Source organism: Limulus polyphemus, unplaced genomic scaffold (assembly GCF_000517525.1).
Source record: "Limulus polyphemus unplaced genomic scaffold, Limulus_polyphemus-2.1.2 Scaffold10401, whole genome shotgun sequence".
Lineage (NCBI taxonomy): Eukaryota > Metazoa > Arthropoda > Merostomata > Xiphosura > Limulidae > Limulus > Limulus polyphemus.
The window spans coordinates 1-17,203 of record NW_013676011.1 but is presented as its reverse complement, the minus strand read 5'-3'; the positions used below and the strand labels follow the sequence as shown (position 1 = coordinate 17,203).

The 17,203-nt window shown below is 34.5% G+C and overlaps 1 protein-coding gene across 1 annotated transcript; it reads right to left on the bottom strand.

The window, feature by feature from the left end:
- Positions 1 to 5,406: 5,406 nt before the first annotated feature.
- Positions 5,407 to 14,312, bottom strand: LOC106476372 (elongator complex protein 2-like; the record flags this gene model as incomplete). Its single annotated transcript, XM_022380261.1, has 5 exons — positions 14,173 to 14,312; positions 10,495 to 10,582; positions 7,925 to 7,989; positions 5,930 to 6,077; positions 5,407 to 5,487 (listed from the first exon to the last, which is right to left on the bottom strand). Coding segments are annotated over exons 1-5 (517 nt in total), but the record flags the coding sequence as incomplete, so codon positions are not given.
- Between the last annotated feature and the right edge of the window lie 2,891 nt (positions 14,313 to 17,203).

Sequence of the window (17,203 nt, the reverse complement as noted above, 5' to 3'; positions counted from 1 at the left end):
TACATACTGGGGAGTCCAGAGGAATGATGCACTAGAGACAAAATATGTGTGTCTGCAGTTTCCTATTTTGAAAAGCAGAAAGACCCTGATTGTAATAATCACAGGTCATTAGGGATGGACAAAGATTCCCATGTGCTTTACTCATAAAGTCCATGAGTGACAGTCCTTTATATTCGAAACAGTGATAAAAAATATAAATATATACACACACACACACCACTGGATAAGCAGCTAGTGGTCTTACAGAAACACCCCATCTCAACAGTAAGCTTTATAGAAGAATAAAGACTTAGTGGTAATACAATAATAAGCATGCCTGACCAGGCAACACTCACCACCAGGTGGGATCCTGAAATATGATGTATATCAACAAAATAATATAAAAAATAATAATATGTCAACTTACCCCAGTCAAAGGTGAACAGATGTATGTAGAAATACCACAGGAGGAAGACACAGCTAGGTTGTGCAGATAATGTGCGACAAATGTATTGGGAGTTGTCCACGTACCAGCCTGAAAGATCTCCTCCAAAGGACGGTGGTTTTGAGAAACTAAAGACATAGTTAAATGACGAATTTGGTGCAAAGAAACACTATATACACACTGACCTTCCATGAACACGTCCAAATACGCCAGACATATGAGTTGATGAACCCAACCAGTGAGCCTAATAGGAGATATATCATGGGAAACAGAAGAATTCTATGGAATAAATAGACAGGAACGAGAACCATGAAAGGAGGCAGTATGAGCCATATAACATAGCAGGGAACGAACTGGATAAAGTAGTCGATCTGGATTGGAGTACAGGTAGGATAAGGGAGGTAAGAAATAGGAGGAAAGACTAAACAACTTTCCTAGGCAGCCAATGTCTCGGGAATGAAGGCCTGATCTGAATAGAGGATAACATACGAGGAATGGTAAAGGATGCTGGAAACATCAGTGACATAAATCTGGAAATGACGATGAACACATGCCAGGACGGTAGGAGGAAATAGATCCATAGGTAAAGATGGTACAAGGAACGCATTGCAATGGGTTCAAAGAAAGAACTGGAGAGGGCATGAAGGATAAAACTGAGATCCCAATCTGATAGAACAAAGGGATGTGGCAGATGGACCTGATGAAAAGAATGAAAAAGAAGGGAAATAACTGGAGAAGAATAGACTTTCTAGAACCTGACAATGGAAGATGTTCAACAGGGTAGCCCTATAACAAGCAACAGTTCAAACTGACAAATCCTGATTAAACAACCAGGTGAGGAACAGAAGGACGGGATGGTCAGAAGCCATGGTGAATAGACTAAAGTATGAAGTAAAACCAATGCCTCTGGTACACAGACAAGGAGGAAGGGAGAATGGTATGGGCAAAGAAAGATGCTACACGAGGGATGAGTCTCTGAGCCGAGGCAAGGGACCAATCAAAAGCCACATGTGAAGATAGAGTTTGGTGACATTGAGATGAAATACATCCTACCACGATTATCAGAGGAGCAATCAGGACAGAGAAAATGGGCAGTGTCTGTTGCTCCAGTAAGAGCCAGAGCAGAGGGAACCACCTCTGAGCCTGGCCAATATGGAGCAACCAGCAGAAAACAAAAAGGAGTGGTCTGGAGAGGAGTCTGATTGGAAGGTAGGCATATAGCTGAAGACCTCTCCAATCTTGACTGAAAGAATCCATCCCCAGAACTGAGAAGTGAAGAACTGGAGACTGAAAAGGAAGGAAGTTTGGCATTCCAGTTTAATTTCAAATGCAAACATATATATGCAATGTTCCCAGATGAGAACATACCCACAGAAATACCTGAGGATGAAAGGACCACTCTGTGAGAAGAATCTGGTTGGGACGGGATAAGAGATTGGCTACAAGATTCATAATTCAAGAAACATGACATGCCAAAACTGTCAGATGATGGTCGTTGGCCTAGTACAGGAGATCAAGAGTCTGAAAATACAGAGATCTGGACTTTGTTCCCCCTTGCCTGATGATGCAGCTGACGACAGTGGAATTGTCAGAATGAACCATAACAACATACCCCAGCATGGGTGGAAGGAAATGATACAGAGACCGATGAACTGCCAAAGGTTCCAGGATGTTGATATGGAGAGTAGTCTCCTTGATTGACCACCGACCTGAAATCTCTTAGGAATCAATGAAAGTCCCCCCCCCCAAACAACCAAGAAGGCATCTGTAAACAGATGAGACTTGGGATGAGGTGGAGGAATAGGAACTCCCACTGTGGTGAAGTCCCTGTTGAGCCACCAAGCAAATTCAGCCCTGATCCCAGGTGGAAGGGTGATGGGATGATCCAAGGGATAGTGGGAGAAGTTCCACTGGTCACGAAGCATCCAATGATGGGAATGCATGTGCACAAGAACCAAGGGAATGAGAGCTTCCAATGAAGCCCACATCCCCAAAGTGATAGAACCTCTCGTGCATAAAGAGAAGGAGAAGGTACGACCTTCATGACTGCCCACTCCACATCCTTGAACCAAAGTGGAGAAGGCTGTGCCCAACCAAGATGGGAATTAAAGAAAACCCCCAAATGAATAAGATTCTATTTGGGAGAAGTAAAGGACTTCTCCACCTTGATGAGAAACCCCACCCAAGCAGCTTGTGAATGGGTATGAGTGAGTGACTGAACACGGGAAGAGGCAAGCAGTAGCCAGTCATCCATGTAATGGTGAGTCCAAAAAACCAGCAAATGAAGATGACATGCAAAAGAGTGTACCACTCGACAAAACACATAGGGAGCTGAAGAAAGACCAAACAGCAGTGCCCAGAACTGGAAGACAAGAACCCTCGTGGACAAACTGAAGTGACACTGGGGCAATTAGAATATGAAGGTAAGCACCCATCACATCAAACTTGGTCATCCAAAGTCCCGGGAAAAAACCTACTGAAGTGAGATGTAGGACTCCATGGTCAAGCGAAGTGTCTCCAAATAGGTATACAGCCAGGACAGACCAATGATGGATCTCCGATCTCCTGTGTTTTTGGAGACAACAAATAAACAGTAGTAAAATCCTGGTTGAGTGAGCACCACCCGTTCAATAGCTCCTTTGTGTAGAAGGTCTCAAACAGACTCAGCAAGATGACTGGATGAGGTACAATCCTGAAAAAGAGGTAATGAGATCTGGGAAATGGATAGAGGGGGGGGGGGGACTGAAGGCACAAACCTTCAGGTAGAACCAGTAGAACCCATGGAATTGTCGTGAAGTGTAGCCAAAAGACACAAACTAAACATACTTAGAGAAAGTATTCAATACTAATGAACTTACAAAACTTAGAAATTTGTAGAGTCTACAAAGCACATAAAAATAACCAACCTGCAAAACTACAAAATTTGATCTAAAACATAAAAAACAATAAGCAACATCTAAAGTAAAAACCACTAAAGAAACTTATAAGATAAGAGATCATTAAATATCAAACAGATAAGTCCACCCAAAGAACCTATAAAACAAAGGACATGAAAGTAAAACCTACCCTGAAGAAAATTATCATAAAAAGGCATCCAGTTAACAATATGAAATTTTGACTCAAATCTAATCCCCAGTTAGGTGCGACTGGTTGTGAAGAAAAAGGAACTTACAAACAAAATAACATTAACAGTGAAAAGAAATAAAAATAATGACCCAACACACCCACAAAGTAACGATTGTACAAAACCAGTACATATACCAAAACTTAAACAAAAACAAACTCTAAACACAAATTTAAACTAGAGTAACTTGGATGGTAAAATAATTATAAAATCTAACTTACCAAATTGTTTGTTTTGAAGTTAAGCACAAATCTACACAATGGGCTATCTGTGCTCTGCCCGCCACGGGTATCGAAACCCGGATTCTAGCGTTGTAAGTCCGCAGACATACCGCTGTGCTACTGGGGGCAACTTACCAAATACTGAATAGGGAAGACACGAAAGACCTAAATTATCGAGTCTGGAAATTAGGTCCATCCACACAAGCACACATAAACTCACTAAACATGAGTATACCTACTGGGAATGAGGAATACACACTGAAAAACTTACCATAGGTCTCCTGGGAAAAAAGAACAATATTTAACCCAACAGATTACATGGAGGTGCAGGTGAAAAGTGCCGTAAAAAGAAATTTCCACACAGTAATTATATCTTTTCTCACTAAAAATTGTAACATGAAAGAAAGAAATCATAGGCCAAATGTAAAAAATGAATTCCCTGCGAACTAAAGCCTGTGTTTCCCCAGCAGACATCGTCGACTCTTAGACCTGGAGATATATGTCAGAACCATCGTCTACTAACACGGGAATTTCATCATCTGCCATATTAAATCTCAAATTCATATAAACAAATAAGAATTCGGAAAACAGAAATATTTCTAAAACAAACAAATAGAAACAATGGAGATCAAACACAAGAAACTGAAACTGATATAAGTTAGCGATCAAGCACAATCAAAATTTTGTAGTCACGTGAAAAATGAGTTAAAACACATGTCTATATACAAGAATGCCAACTGAGAACGTGAAGATTGTGCTAGAATAGTAGAGGGAGTTAGTTGCACTAGTATAGATGGAGCAGTATGATTGGTGGAGGGTAGTCACATGATCAGCCCATGTTCTGAAATGGTGCAAAAAATGTAGGGGTATAAAAGACTGGTGCACTATTAGGGAAAAATCTTTAGCAATGCATAGAGGTAAACTAGGATTGAAATAGCTTTCAATGAGAGGAAGTAGTACAATTCCAGAAATTGGTAGTTACAATGGACTCTATGAGTAACATTAATTGGTAGAGGTTGGGAGTTATATTAGTCAGATAACTTGGGTTGGGTTTTTATGCTTTTATACTACTATAATTTATCTACTGTACTACCAATATTAACTTATTAATTTCAGCTTTTACTGTATAATTGGGGCTGGAATGCCAATCTTGGAGGTAAGATTCCCTTAATTACCCCAATGGTTGGACCTGATTCATTTTCGTTTTTCTTTCATGTTATATTTCTTTGGAGAGCAGTCAACTTTCCACAACAGGTGGTGAAGAGTGATATAGATGTGAAACTTTGGGGGCTTCAGCCCCCATATCTTGGTCTCCTAACTTAGTCTTAATGTATTCTCATATCTACTTTTTAACTATTTTGTTTACTCTTCTTTCTTTAACATGTGAGACTAGCAAATGGAGATTAGGACTTGTAGACAACGTATCCTCACCACAAAAACCCAGGGCACATCTTATATCCGACATTATATCCTATGTCCTGGTGATCTTTTTAATATATACAGCACTTTTGTTTTAGTTGTTAAGGCTTGTTTTGATAATATATATATATATATTATACCCACACACACACATTATTATGTTAAAAAAAATTAAAAACTCAAAAACACCTTTTCATTCTTTTAACATGTTTTCTCACCTGTAGTTCCAGGCAACAATGTCAATTTAACATTTAAAGCAAATCCATTTCCAAATGACACTGTCTGAAGACAGGCTGGTTCTGGAAGAAAAAATGCTCCTTAGTCATTTTCAAATACAAACAAAATATATAATATCAACACCATACTGAAATAAAGTAAAAATAGAAAATACAACATATTACCAAGAATACTTATCATCTGGAAGACACCACAAATGTCACGTTTAAACATGTATAAAATATTTTTGTGCATGCTCACTTATACATTCCTTGTGTTACACGTTCCTTGTGTTACACATTCCTTGTGTGCGTCTCGGAATAATTACTTTCAGGTGATAATGTAATTTGTGAATACTGTTCATACAAATTTTTAAAGCCTTTTTGTGGAGATGTGGAGAACAACTGGAATGTTTTAACTGTCTATATATGTAATTGATGTGATAAAAAGTTTACTTACAAGTTATTTTCATAAAAGAAACCAATACAGTATTAAAATACCATAAAAAATTACTCTAGAAATTACCAGTTTGCTCAATTTTCTTCCAGATTTTCATTGTTGAATCAGCTGAGGCTGTCACAACTAACAAAGTTTGTGGATCTCCTGGCAACCAAACTGCATCGGCAATAGACACCACACTAGCATGACCACTAAAAATCACTTCATATTGAAGCTTGAAAAAAAATTATGAACTATTATTTAATTCAAACAGTTTCAATAAGATTCATTTCTTCATTATCTGAAAAGTTTATACTTCAACTAACTCACAACAGAGCCACTTTCTTCATTTCAGATTTATGAAAGCTCACTAATAAGAACATAATTTTCACCTCTACTAAATAATTTAAAAAATAACACAAAACCTGACTGGATATTTTTTGTCCACATTACATATGACCTACTGCACCTTAAATGACTGGGTAAGTCTGAATCTATCACAAAAGCAAGTTTAAATCTATCTGAGAAGAAACTGAACCGAACTGAAGAGCAAGGTTGAATTTGTATAAAAAGAAATTTTAAAGTTATCCAAAGAGCAAGTTAGAAGCTATCAGAAGGGTTAATTTAACTCTATATCACGTTATATTATACTGTGTTACTAACCCTTGTAAACAAATATTTTATGTATAATCTTCAGCAATGGAACATAGTAATGGCATTATCTAAAGGATCAATCTTAGATATTACAATGATTCTGGACACACAAAAAAAGTTCCATATGAATAACAGTCAACTTTTTTTTTTAATAAAAAAAATTATAAATTAGCTGGTTATCTTATTTTGTCAGCACGTGTGTGTGTATGTTTCTAATTTAGTATGAGTTCTGTGTCTGAACTCTGTTTTTTGACATGTTAAAACTTATATCACTGGAATATTCGTAAACAAGTTCAAGGTTTATTATTGCCATATAAAGTTATAGACCTTGTCCACCAAGAACCAAAAAAATAGGAAGATAATTGTTTATAAAGTTATTTTAAGTTTTAACATGATTTTTAAAAGATATTTATAAGACTTTCGGTAATGCTAATAAGAGCAAGTAAATGTAACACTGAGTTTTTGTTAATGTAATATAATTTTCATATTATGAGCTTGAAAAAGTACAAAAACAGTTGTAAATGTTTCAAAAAAAAATTTGGGTATTTTCAAAATGTTATTATGGTTATAGAAAAAAATCAATATTTTTTTTTCAATTCTTCTTCAATCATTTAGCTAGTAAAGATTTTTAGCAGAGTTTTATGAATACCAAAGGAACCTCACAAACCCGGAAACCTTGATCAATAACCCAAAATTAACTCGGCTTTTGAGATGCCTTCATGACTTTTTTTAAGTAAATACAACAAAACCCTCCTAAGATTTGAGTATATTCTTCCCATGCTTGACTTTTTAAACTTTATTGTCGCATGACCAAATAAAAAAAACAAGTAACAAAGAGTTACAGTTAAAGCTTTTCTCACAAATCATCCACGAAAACATTAATTATTAAATTATATTTACCAGACCCTTTGTTTAAAATATTTTATCATTTGTTGTTGATCGCAACCATTTGTTGTTTTTGAGACGAAAGCAACATGCAAGCTGACTAACAATTTATGTGATATTAAAATATTTTTGTGGGGGGGGGATACCAAAACAATCTACACTTTTCAATTCTTGGGTAACATGAAGTTCTTATTATTAAATAAAGATTAAACATTCTCAATTTACTCATATTTTGAGACTATTACTGCCATTTAAACTGAACATGGCAATAATTACAACAATCTCGCTGCCAATTTCACCTTTGTTTGTTCATTAATACTTATATTTACCTCTTCTTTTGTTGACTAAACATTGGTTAAATCGATGAAAGATAGCTCCATATAAGGTTACATTAAAGATTCACTATATCTACCAAACACCTTCTAGTAAGCCTTCTGTACAGAGTTTAACTATTATCATTTGAAGTGTAATACAAAATGACATTTAATATATACAAACAGAGAATAATTCACTAACGTTCAGTTATATAACAAAACTACTTACAGTGGCATCTTTCAGCTTCGATAATATAGCAGTCTTATCAACTGATGTCGATAGAATGTAAAATTCTGAATAAGGAAAATGAAGATTTTATAACAAACTTGTATAATGTTATACAGGACAGAACATGTTAAATATAACTGTGATGAAAACTTCATTCACAGAATATCACAACTTCAATAAAAATTGATATAAAAATAAACTGAAACAATGTTTGACTAAACTATCTAAAAAGCAACTGGTTCAAATGTTACGGATTACTAATCTTAGCGAAGCAATACAAAATATTGCAGGCAAAATTTCAGCTTCAATTTGCAGCATTGAACACACTTTTTCAGAGGAATAACAAATAATGTCAAAAATAACAAAGTCAAGTAATAAATTCTAAGATTTAAAAGATATTTAACAGCATAAATTAAACAGCTAATAGGTAAGACTATCAATGTGGAATGAGGGCTAATAGGTAAGACTATCAATGTGGAATGAGGGCTAATAGGTAAGACTATCAATGTGGGATAAGGGCTAATAGGTAAGACTATCAATGTGGAATGTGGGCTAATAGGTAAGACTATCAATGTGGAATGAGGGCTAATAGGTAAGACTATCAATGTGGAATGAGGGCTAATAGGTAAGACTATCAGTGTGAAATGAGAGCATTTTTTAAACAAAGTAATTAGGCAACCATCTGGTTTCCCAGGCCAACCTGTGAGGGTGCCTAGACCTAAGCCTAGTACAGTCATCAGGCATCCAACTATGCCCCAGCCTATTATAATAAAAGTATTTCAGATAAGCATTCATACACACATTGGGTAAGACCCATGAGTAACCAGCACCCTACAAGTGACCTCCTCTATGTAATTGTTTGGTTGTAGGGGGCCACATCCACTACTGTTTTTCAGTTTCTCATCCAGCATCACAGTAAAAGATATTGGGGTACAGGAGTAAGGATAGTAACTAGATACTACACGAAGGATGACTAGTGGACCATTACAATAACAGATAATACTACCTAAAAGATGGCAAGTGCACTACTACAATAACAGTTGATACTACAGGAAGGACGACTAGTGGACAACTACAATAACAGTTGATACTACAGGAAGGATGACTAGTTGACCACTACAATAACAGTTGATAGAAACTACAGGAAGGATGACTAGTGGATCACTACAATAACAGTTGATACTACAGGAAGGATGACTAGTGGACCACTACAATAACAGTTGATAGATACTACAGAAAGGATGACTAGTGGACCACTACAATAACAGTTGATAGAAAATACAGGAAGGATGAGTAGTGGACCACTACAATAACAGTTGATAGATACTACAGGAAGGATGACTAGTGGACCACTACAATAACAGTTGATAGATACTACAAGAAGGACGACTAGTGGATAACTACAATAACAGTTGATACTACAGGAAGGAAGACTAGTGGACCACTAAAATAACAGTTGACAGACACTACAGGAAGGATGACTAGTGTACCACTATAATAACAGTTGATAGATACTACAGAAAGGATGGCAAGTGGACCACTACAATAACAGCTGATACTACAGGAAGAATGGCAAGTGGACTCAATAATTAATGATAGTCATCACAACAACCTAAAAATGAAACTGTGTTTGACCATAATCCATAACTGACTTTGAAAATATTTTACACTTTGTTACTAATAAAAAACAATAACAAAAGTAGAATGTATTTGAAACAGTTTTTTTTTAAACTGTTGATTGGAAAAGATGAGCAAAAATGGTCATTGGTATTTTTTTTTTTATTTGCTCTACTTTATGGCTTTCAGAATTGCATTTTGTAGAGAGAACAATTTTGATAGCAATATGTCCCAAAAAACTACAAATGTAACAGTAAGAAAGCTATTGATACTAGGAGAAGAGATATCCCTAAACCTTGCTAGAAGCCTCTGGTGATCTCCAAATCTCCTACCTTTTAAGGTTGTGTCAAACACTTTACAAAGTTTCTACAGAGAGCATTAATAAAAATATGGAAAGCACAAACATAACTTTTATTTGGTAAAATTAGTTATCTGTGAAAGTTCTAAGCTCTGAAGTTGTGGTGTATATTGTCATTTTTAACTCTTTTAATAAGAATACGAATGTGAAGAACTAAAGTCAGTACGAGCTGTTTGCTTCTACTTTCTGTTTTTATTTTTGTGTGAATTAAAGATGATTCTCAGTGATCGAATGGCATACTATGAATTTGTATTATCTTTTGTTGAAACTAATGCACTAATATGAAATAAAAGATCCCCAGCAAGAATTCCAAAGCACTAATTTTACTTTAAACATAAATAGTTATCAGTTATTTAACTGAAACAAAATTGAATCCAATTGCAAAACAAAGCACAAATTGATCTAAAAGCTAATTCCAACAGGTCTCTGATGTACTAAAAACTCTTAACACTCGTACATGTTATACTTGATCTAAGCTTATTTTTATCAACGTTCTTTTGCACTTAACTACATCTATATAAAATTATATATATTGTCATACAAAAGGAATTCAATGTTTAGTAAAATACTGGCATAAAAACTAACTGTAAAGTACCTTGTCCATGTTGTATCCACCTGACTGAAGTTACTTGATTTGTATGTAGCACAGCAGTTTGTATAGGCTGCCCTGTGGTGCTTGAAAACTGAGGGAAAAAAATTAAATATTCATCTGTTACTCTACTCTTTAAACTGGAATAACAGGAATATTCACTACAAGTTGAATTCCAGTGATTCATATTATGGTATAATCTACAAAACAGTAACTACTACACATCAATAAGTAGCCTTTCATGTTTGGATGCTTGATGTATGTAAGGATTTAACAGTGTCTATACAATAGCTAAATATGTCAACATTAACTCTATATATTTTTGACATCTATTTTCTCATAAACGTTGGAAAAGTACCACAGGAAGTTTTATGTCCCTTTCAAAATGCAATCTGTTTATTGATAAGAATCAAATATTCACTATGTAGACCAGTAAAGTATTAAATGTTGTGTACTTTAATAAACTAGTCAGCTTTACAACATGATTCATCAGTCTGAATTGGTATGGGCAATGTTTCAAAAGGTACAAGCAAAGTTGATTTGTTTTACCAGAAGTAGAAGGAAGAATATTATGTGAATATAATACACTACTGTTTCAAATATTTACAAGAGAGAACTATTTTATTACAGTAAAATACTACTAAACAGGTCTTAACTTATGATGAAATTCCTGTACCAAATAGTGAACTAATCAACTTTAACACAAGGGGTTCATTAGTTTAACTGGTGGCAAACTATCATCTTTTAATGCAAAATTTTTTTCAGTTAGTTTCATATAAAACCAAAATTGACAGTCTTGATAAATACAGACAGACATATTCAGTGTTTTATGATTTATTTAATTTCTGTCCTTGATACTTCTTTATGCCATATCATAGAACTTTTATACAGCATAAATATACATTCATGTATTATGCCAAAGTCAAATATTCCATTTATTACTATTTTCAATTATTCCAACCATGCAAGTAATTGAAATATTCCTATTATGTTTGCTTGTTGTTAAGCACAAAGCTGTACAATTGGCTATCCATACTCTGCCCAGTTTTAACCTTATAAGTAATTTACTTCAAGTTTGTTCAGCTTTGGTGATTCTGAGAGGGGAAGGGTGTGATTCAAACGTCTGAAGTTTAATTTTAATTAATACAAAACTTGCTCACCCTGTCTTTTTAGGGCAAAGCTACAAACACTATCTGTCATTAATTCCGAACGACTGACTATTGAACCGATGAATGGGTCCATCAAGAATTAGAAAATACCACTAATTGCCCAGCTTTAATTTCAATTAGTTGATCACTTTCATGAAAGTCAATATAATCAGAATCTTGCTTATTCAACTGTTGGAATAATTGAAAACAGTAATACCATATTTGCCCAAATATAATGCACACCCAATTTTGAAAGGTTAAAATGGTGTTTTTTTACACACCAGTTGTACAAAATGTATTGAATAGTTTCCAAATACAGTAAACAACTATTGATGTATTAAACATTTTTAGAAATCTCTCATTGAAATATCTTTTTATATGTGAATTTTACAAAATTCATTTAAAAGTTTATACATGGTTATACAATAAGCTAATAATTCATCTTCACATAAATCTTTGTCATCACTATAATTGTCGCTACTATTGGATTCCTGTGCTTCATCCTCTTCTGATTCCCACAGAATGGCATCATCCATCCCATACATTGCATTAGATATGCAACATTTTTTGAAACCTTTAATCATATTTTAATCATTTTTGTTGGTAGCTTCTGGTCAAATACCTCAAAAAATTGAATGTGCCCGAATATAATGAGCAGTCAGTTTTTGGGAATGTATTTGGAGGAAAAAAGTGTGCATTATATTTGGGAAAATACGGTAATCAGAACCACTTGTAAGGAACTAAAACAGCAGCTAAACTAAATAATAGAATAATAAATTAACGATAAACAAAACCATAACAAAACAAAAATAGAATTTGCTATCTCACACATGAAACTGACACTTTTACCATTTTTTTATAGAATTATCAATAAAAATATTATGAAAAATGATTCTATAAATTAATGTAATAGCTATGAATTTTGCATAACTTTCTTTATCCTTGCTTTACATAACCTAACACAAACTTAAACATTCTACACATCACACTCATCGTTTTATTCAGCTCTTATGCTGAGTTAACTCTTTTCCATGACGAGGTCATTGAATCATTACAAACCTCATAATTAATATACTCAATACAGAATATAAATAATTTTCTTCATCCAAGATGTATATACTCCACCACAAGCCTATGTATTTATCCTTTCACACTTTCCATTTTATTCATCTCCAACAAACATTATGCTGTGTAAATCATTTACTGCTGTTTGATCATTGACTCAGCATCATCACATAATTAACATTCACTATAGGATATAACTTTTTTATCCTAACCTTACAAATTGAAACACAACTCTAAGCATTTATCACACCATGGAGGTTTAAAACTGTCTTTTATCTCTCAATTTTACATTCTATGTTAACTTTTCTTAGATAATCTTTCCACTTTTAAGATCCGTTCCTTTGGTTTGTTATCTTAATAACGCCCTCCTTTTCAAGTCTGACAACTGAGCAGACTAACTTTAGCAAGGTCACTTTCATACACTATAATGGAGAAGAACCTGAACTAATGCATGAGACTTCGTGTACACATATGTTGTGCTATTGTTCTGTGGGACTCTTAACTTCTATCCAGAACTTGCCTCATATTAAATAAGACACAAGTTTCTATAACGTTTTGTAACTTATAGTACCAAATTTAATTAATTCAATATGCATTTTAGTTACTTATAGTATTAGTTAGACTTAAAATATAACATTAAATTTATTAAATATTAATAACAAAACTGACCACATGTGATAGACATGGTACACAAAGCTTTATATGTAACAATTCTGCATTAGATCTTAGAATGTTGCTAAGCCCAACTTTGTCACGCGTCCCTGGGTTAAAGGCCTAAAACAAAAAAATAATGGCAAGGGTACCTAACTGATGACTTAAAACAGAGCAGTCATAGAAACTTTTGTAGTTTGCCTGTTACACATAATTAAGATTGCTGTAGCCTTTTAGCAACTCTTTTGGTAGAAGTTATTACATAAGCACTCATAAAAAAGAAACATTTTATATTTCATACTATAATTGATATTAAAATTTTTAATATTATTATAAACATAACCTGTCAATACCATAAGATTAAGAGGGTGTGACATACATTCTTTCAGTTTCACAAAGTCAATGGACTTGATGGACAGTGAAGTTCAAACAATTTGTTGCAAAATTACTGATTAAGTAGGTATACATCACCAGCTGATTTTCAGAATTTATTACGGTAAATTGTAACCTAATGTAACCCGTGTTGCTGCCGTCGCCAGAAGAAAATAAAAGTAAATCGTAATAAGTTACTTCTTCGTTTGATGATGTTGCCGTGTTTAACTTTAATTAAACTTCAGTGTAGACTGTAATGGAAGTCGGTAGTTATTAACTTCAATCTTAACGGAGTTGAAACTTTGCTCAAATCTCAGTAATGGAAGTACTACTACTAGTAGATTACTATTAATGGTTCTTAGGCCTACTTCAAATGTCTTCGGAATCCAGATGTCATGAGAAAAAGATTCTGTATCATGTGCATAAGTAAAACATGCAAACTACTTACACTTTTCCATGGATTTAATAAAACAACAGAGCTCCCAGATCCATAACAAATTAAGCCATTTCTTCCCCAATCTAATGAATGTGGGCAACGGTTACACGACGAACTCACGTGTTCTATCTCCACAACAAACTCCATGTTGATTTGTTGCTAAACAATACTACAGCAGCGCTCTCGTGGCTATGCTCTTATTTTGTATGATTACATGCTCAGCGTTAAGTAATGAGTTATTTTAAGCTACCATAATGCTTAAAAAGAGGTATTGACAATTATGTTTGTCCAAAACAACTTAATTTATATTATTCTGCATATTATCCTTACAAAATCATTACAGCAGAAGTGAACGTTAACACTATCATTATTGTGTCACACTATGATTTTAGATAATTTCAAAAATTCCACTTGGTATAGGCAAAAAATTCCTCATTTATGGTACTAGTTCAACTCTAATACTAAATTATAATTGCTAGCACCAAACGGTAATACAGTGTTGAGTGTGTTATATTAAAACTATGTTGAATATTAAAATCAGAAAATCTTGGTGGAACGGGATGAATCAGAAATGCATTTTGACATTGCTTGACGTTTTCAAAGCAGTATGATGCCACGGAAAATTGGCCCCTTTTGGGAAAAGTATGCAACAACCCTTTCCGACATAAAATATTCATGCATTCAAATTATAAAGATTTTAACAGATCGAGGATTTAGAATTTCTAAGACAGGATATACTTTTTACTTAAGGAAATTGGAAAATAAAGGAATATAGATCAACTTGGGGCCCTGGGATCATCCAAAAAGAGGTCCGCAACAAATCGTACCCCATCTGTGGTAAACAAAGTTAAACGTTTTGTAACAGATGAAAATCCAGGAACACAAAAGACAGTGACTAAAGTTGTCTACTTGCTCTATGTGACAGTTGCACAACATAATTGAAAAGGATTTCCATCTGAAAAAGCGACACAAGTCACCTGTAAACAATTGAATTCCACGACATATCAGTTCAACTGTCGAATATGCAGCTACAGAATGAAAAAGTATTCATACTATACTATACAAGTTGCCAGATGAAGCACCTATAGATGTCTATGCGATCACACTGTTGAAACGATATCTGAGAAACTGTTGTCCTCTTGCTCTAAGAGGGTTATGCAAAGCAGTGGGGAAGAAGGTTGCACTTTGAATATGGCTGTTTGAAAATGGAGCCTTTCACAATGGAAAGTTTTGCTGGAAGGCTAATGTCAAAATGAATGGCCATCAGAATGAACATGACCAAACGTTGCGGCACAAACCGCAATGACGTGGTGATGCTCCAAAATCGTTTTAAAATATTGTACTCAAACTCCGTATAACACTTTCACACAAGATATTAACCCCGAATATTAATAATAGACTTTTATATTAATTATTAACATTAAGAATCAGCCTTCAAAGCAAACACTAAATTATTATACTAATCATTATTACTAAGTTTCAACTCCATTCGTAATAATTAACTTACATCAATTCTAACAAGATTGAAATCAGGTAACGTGTGAATAAAAGGTAAACTTTACCTAACAATGAACACTACTGGCCAATCTCCATGATGTGTATCACACATTGTGGCTAGTCTGTCTGCTATTATTTAGCTGGAATGCATTAAGCATTGTTCTATGACAACTGATGTTCTGTTTGAATCTCCAGTTTGGCGTATATATCTAATATAACTCAAAAGTATTGTTACACCTCCGTTCGTTAGTTAATTTTTCGTAAAAATTACTTCCGAAGAAACTTTACCGATACAAGACAAGTCCTTTCTTAAATAAAACTGGTTTATTCTTTCTGAATACAACTTTGCAATACACTTAATTTCCACAGTCACGCAATAACAAACGCTATAATTCACAACGAACCACTCACGTGCTCAACTCAACTGTCAATTACACATTTCATTACATTCCTGCCGTCACTTCTTGGCGGCTTATATATATAAGACTACCGCATATCAAGTAGCCTCTCGAGACTTCACGAACCTTCGAGAATATGACGTGTTACTAGGGTCACGTGACCCCCGCTGTCGTAACAATATGTTTCATCCCCTCATTCCTGGCTCCGGACAATAATCCTGGTTTAAGAACATTCAGTATGTTGAAACATAAAAAACACTACCTCAGCAGATGCGACACACAATTTAACTTTACAGGAGATGTGGTGGTTGTAGCTTCTGAAAATTAATCAGAACCTACTTATTTTTAATGAACGAGTAAAATGCTAGTAATACATATTCAATTACAGGAGGTAGTGAAAAAAATAGAAGAAAATATTCGATAACAGAATTGGCACCAGTTACATATAGGCAAAGTAAGTGCCTACAGACAAGTTACCGCAGTGGCTCCAGAAGTGCCTACAGACAAGTTACAACTTACCTCAGTGGCTCTATATACACAACCGAGGTGTTGGTCACGTTTGGGGTTTACCACAACAGTTACAAATGCTAGATTTCCACTGTTTTGTCACCTGTGGGATAGCGGTATGTCTACGGACTTACAACGCTAAAATCCGGGGTTTGATTCCTCGCGATGGACACAGCAGATAACCTAATGTGGCTTTACTCTAAAATAAACAACCCAAGCCACTGTTTCTATGTTTCATAACAGATCTAAACATCGTGATAAAAACTGCAAATTCATATCGTTTTGTACTAAAAGAAATAAGCAGTCAAAAAATTAGTAAAATTACTGTTCTTCTTCTTGTTGAAGAATCACCGGAACGAAACCAAATTCCACTGGAAGATATTAAGATAACCATCTTTGATAATTATAGCTATAACGAATTTGTTGTTATGTATTTATTTTAATATCAACGTTGTTTAGATTAAGGTTATATTTAAAAACATGCCTAGCTTATAATGTTAGATATGTATTGCGATACTCCCGCCTATTCTCCAAAGTTGTAGAAGATTCTCAAGAGTAAGAATCAAAAGTATATATGTGTACATAAACATTTTAATTTGCATTGTTGCGTAATCTGAATTTTCTAGAAAATTTTCCCACGC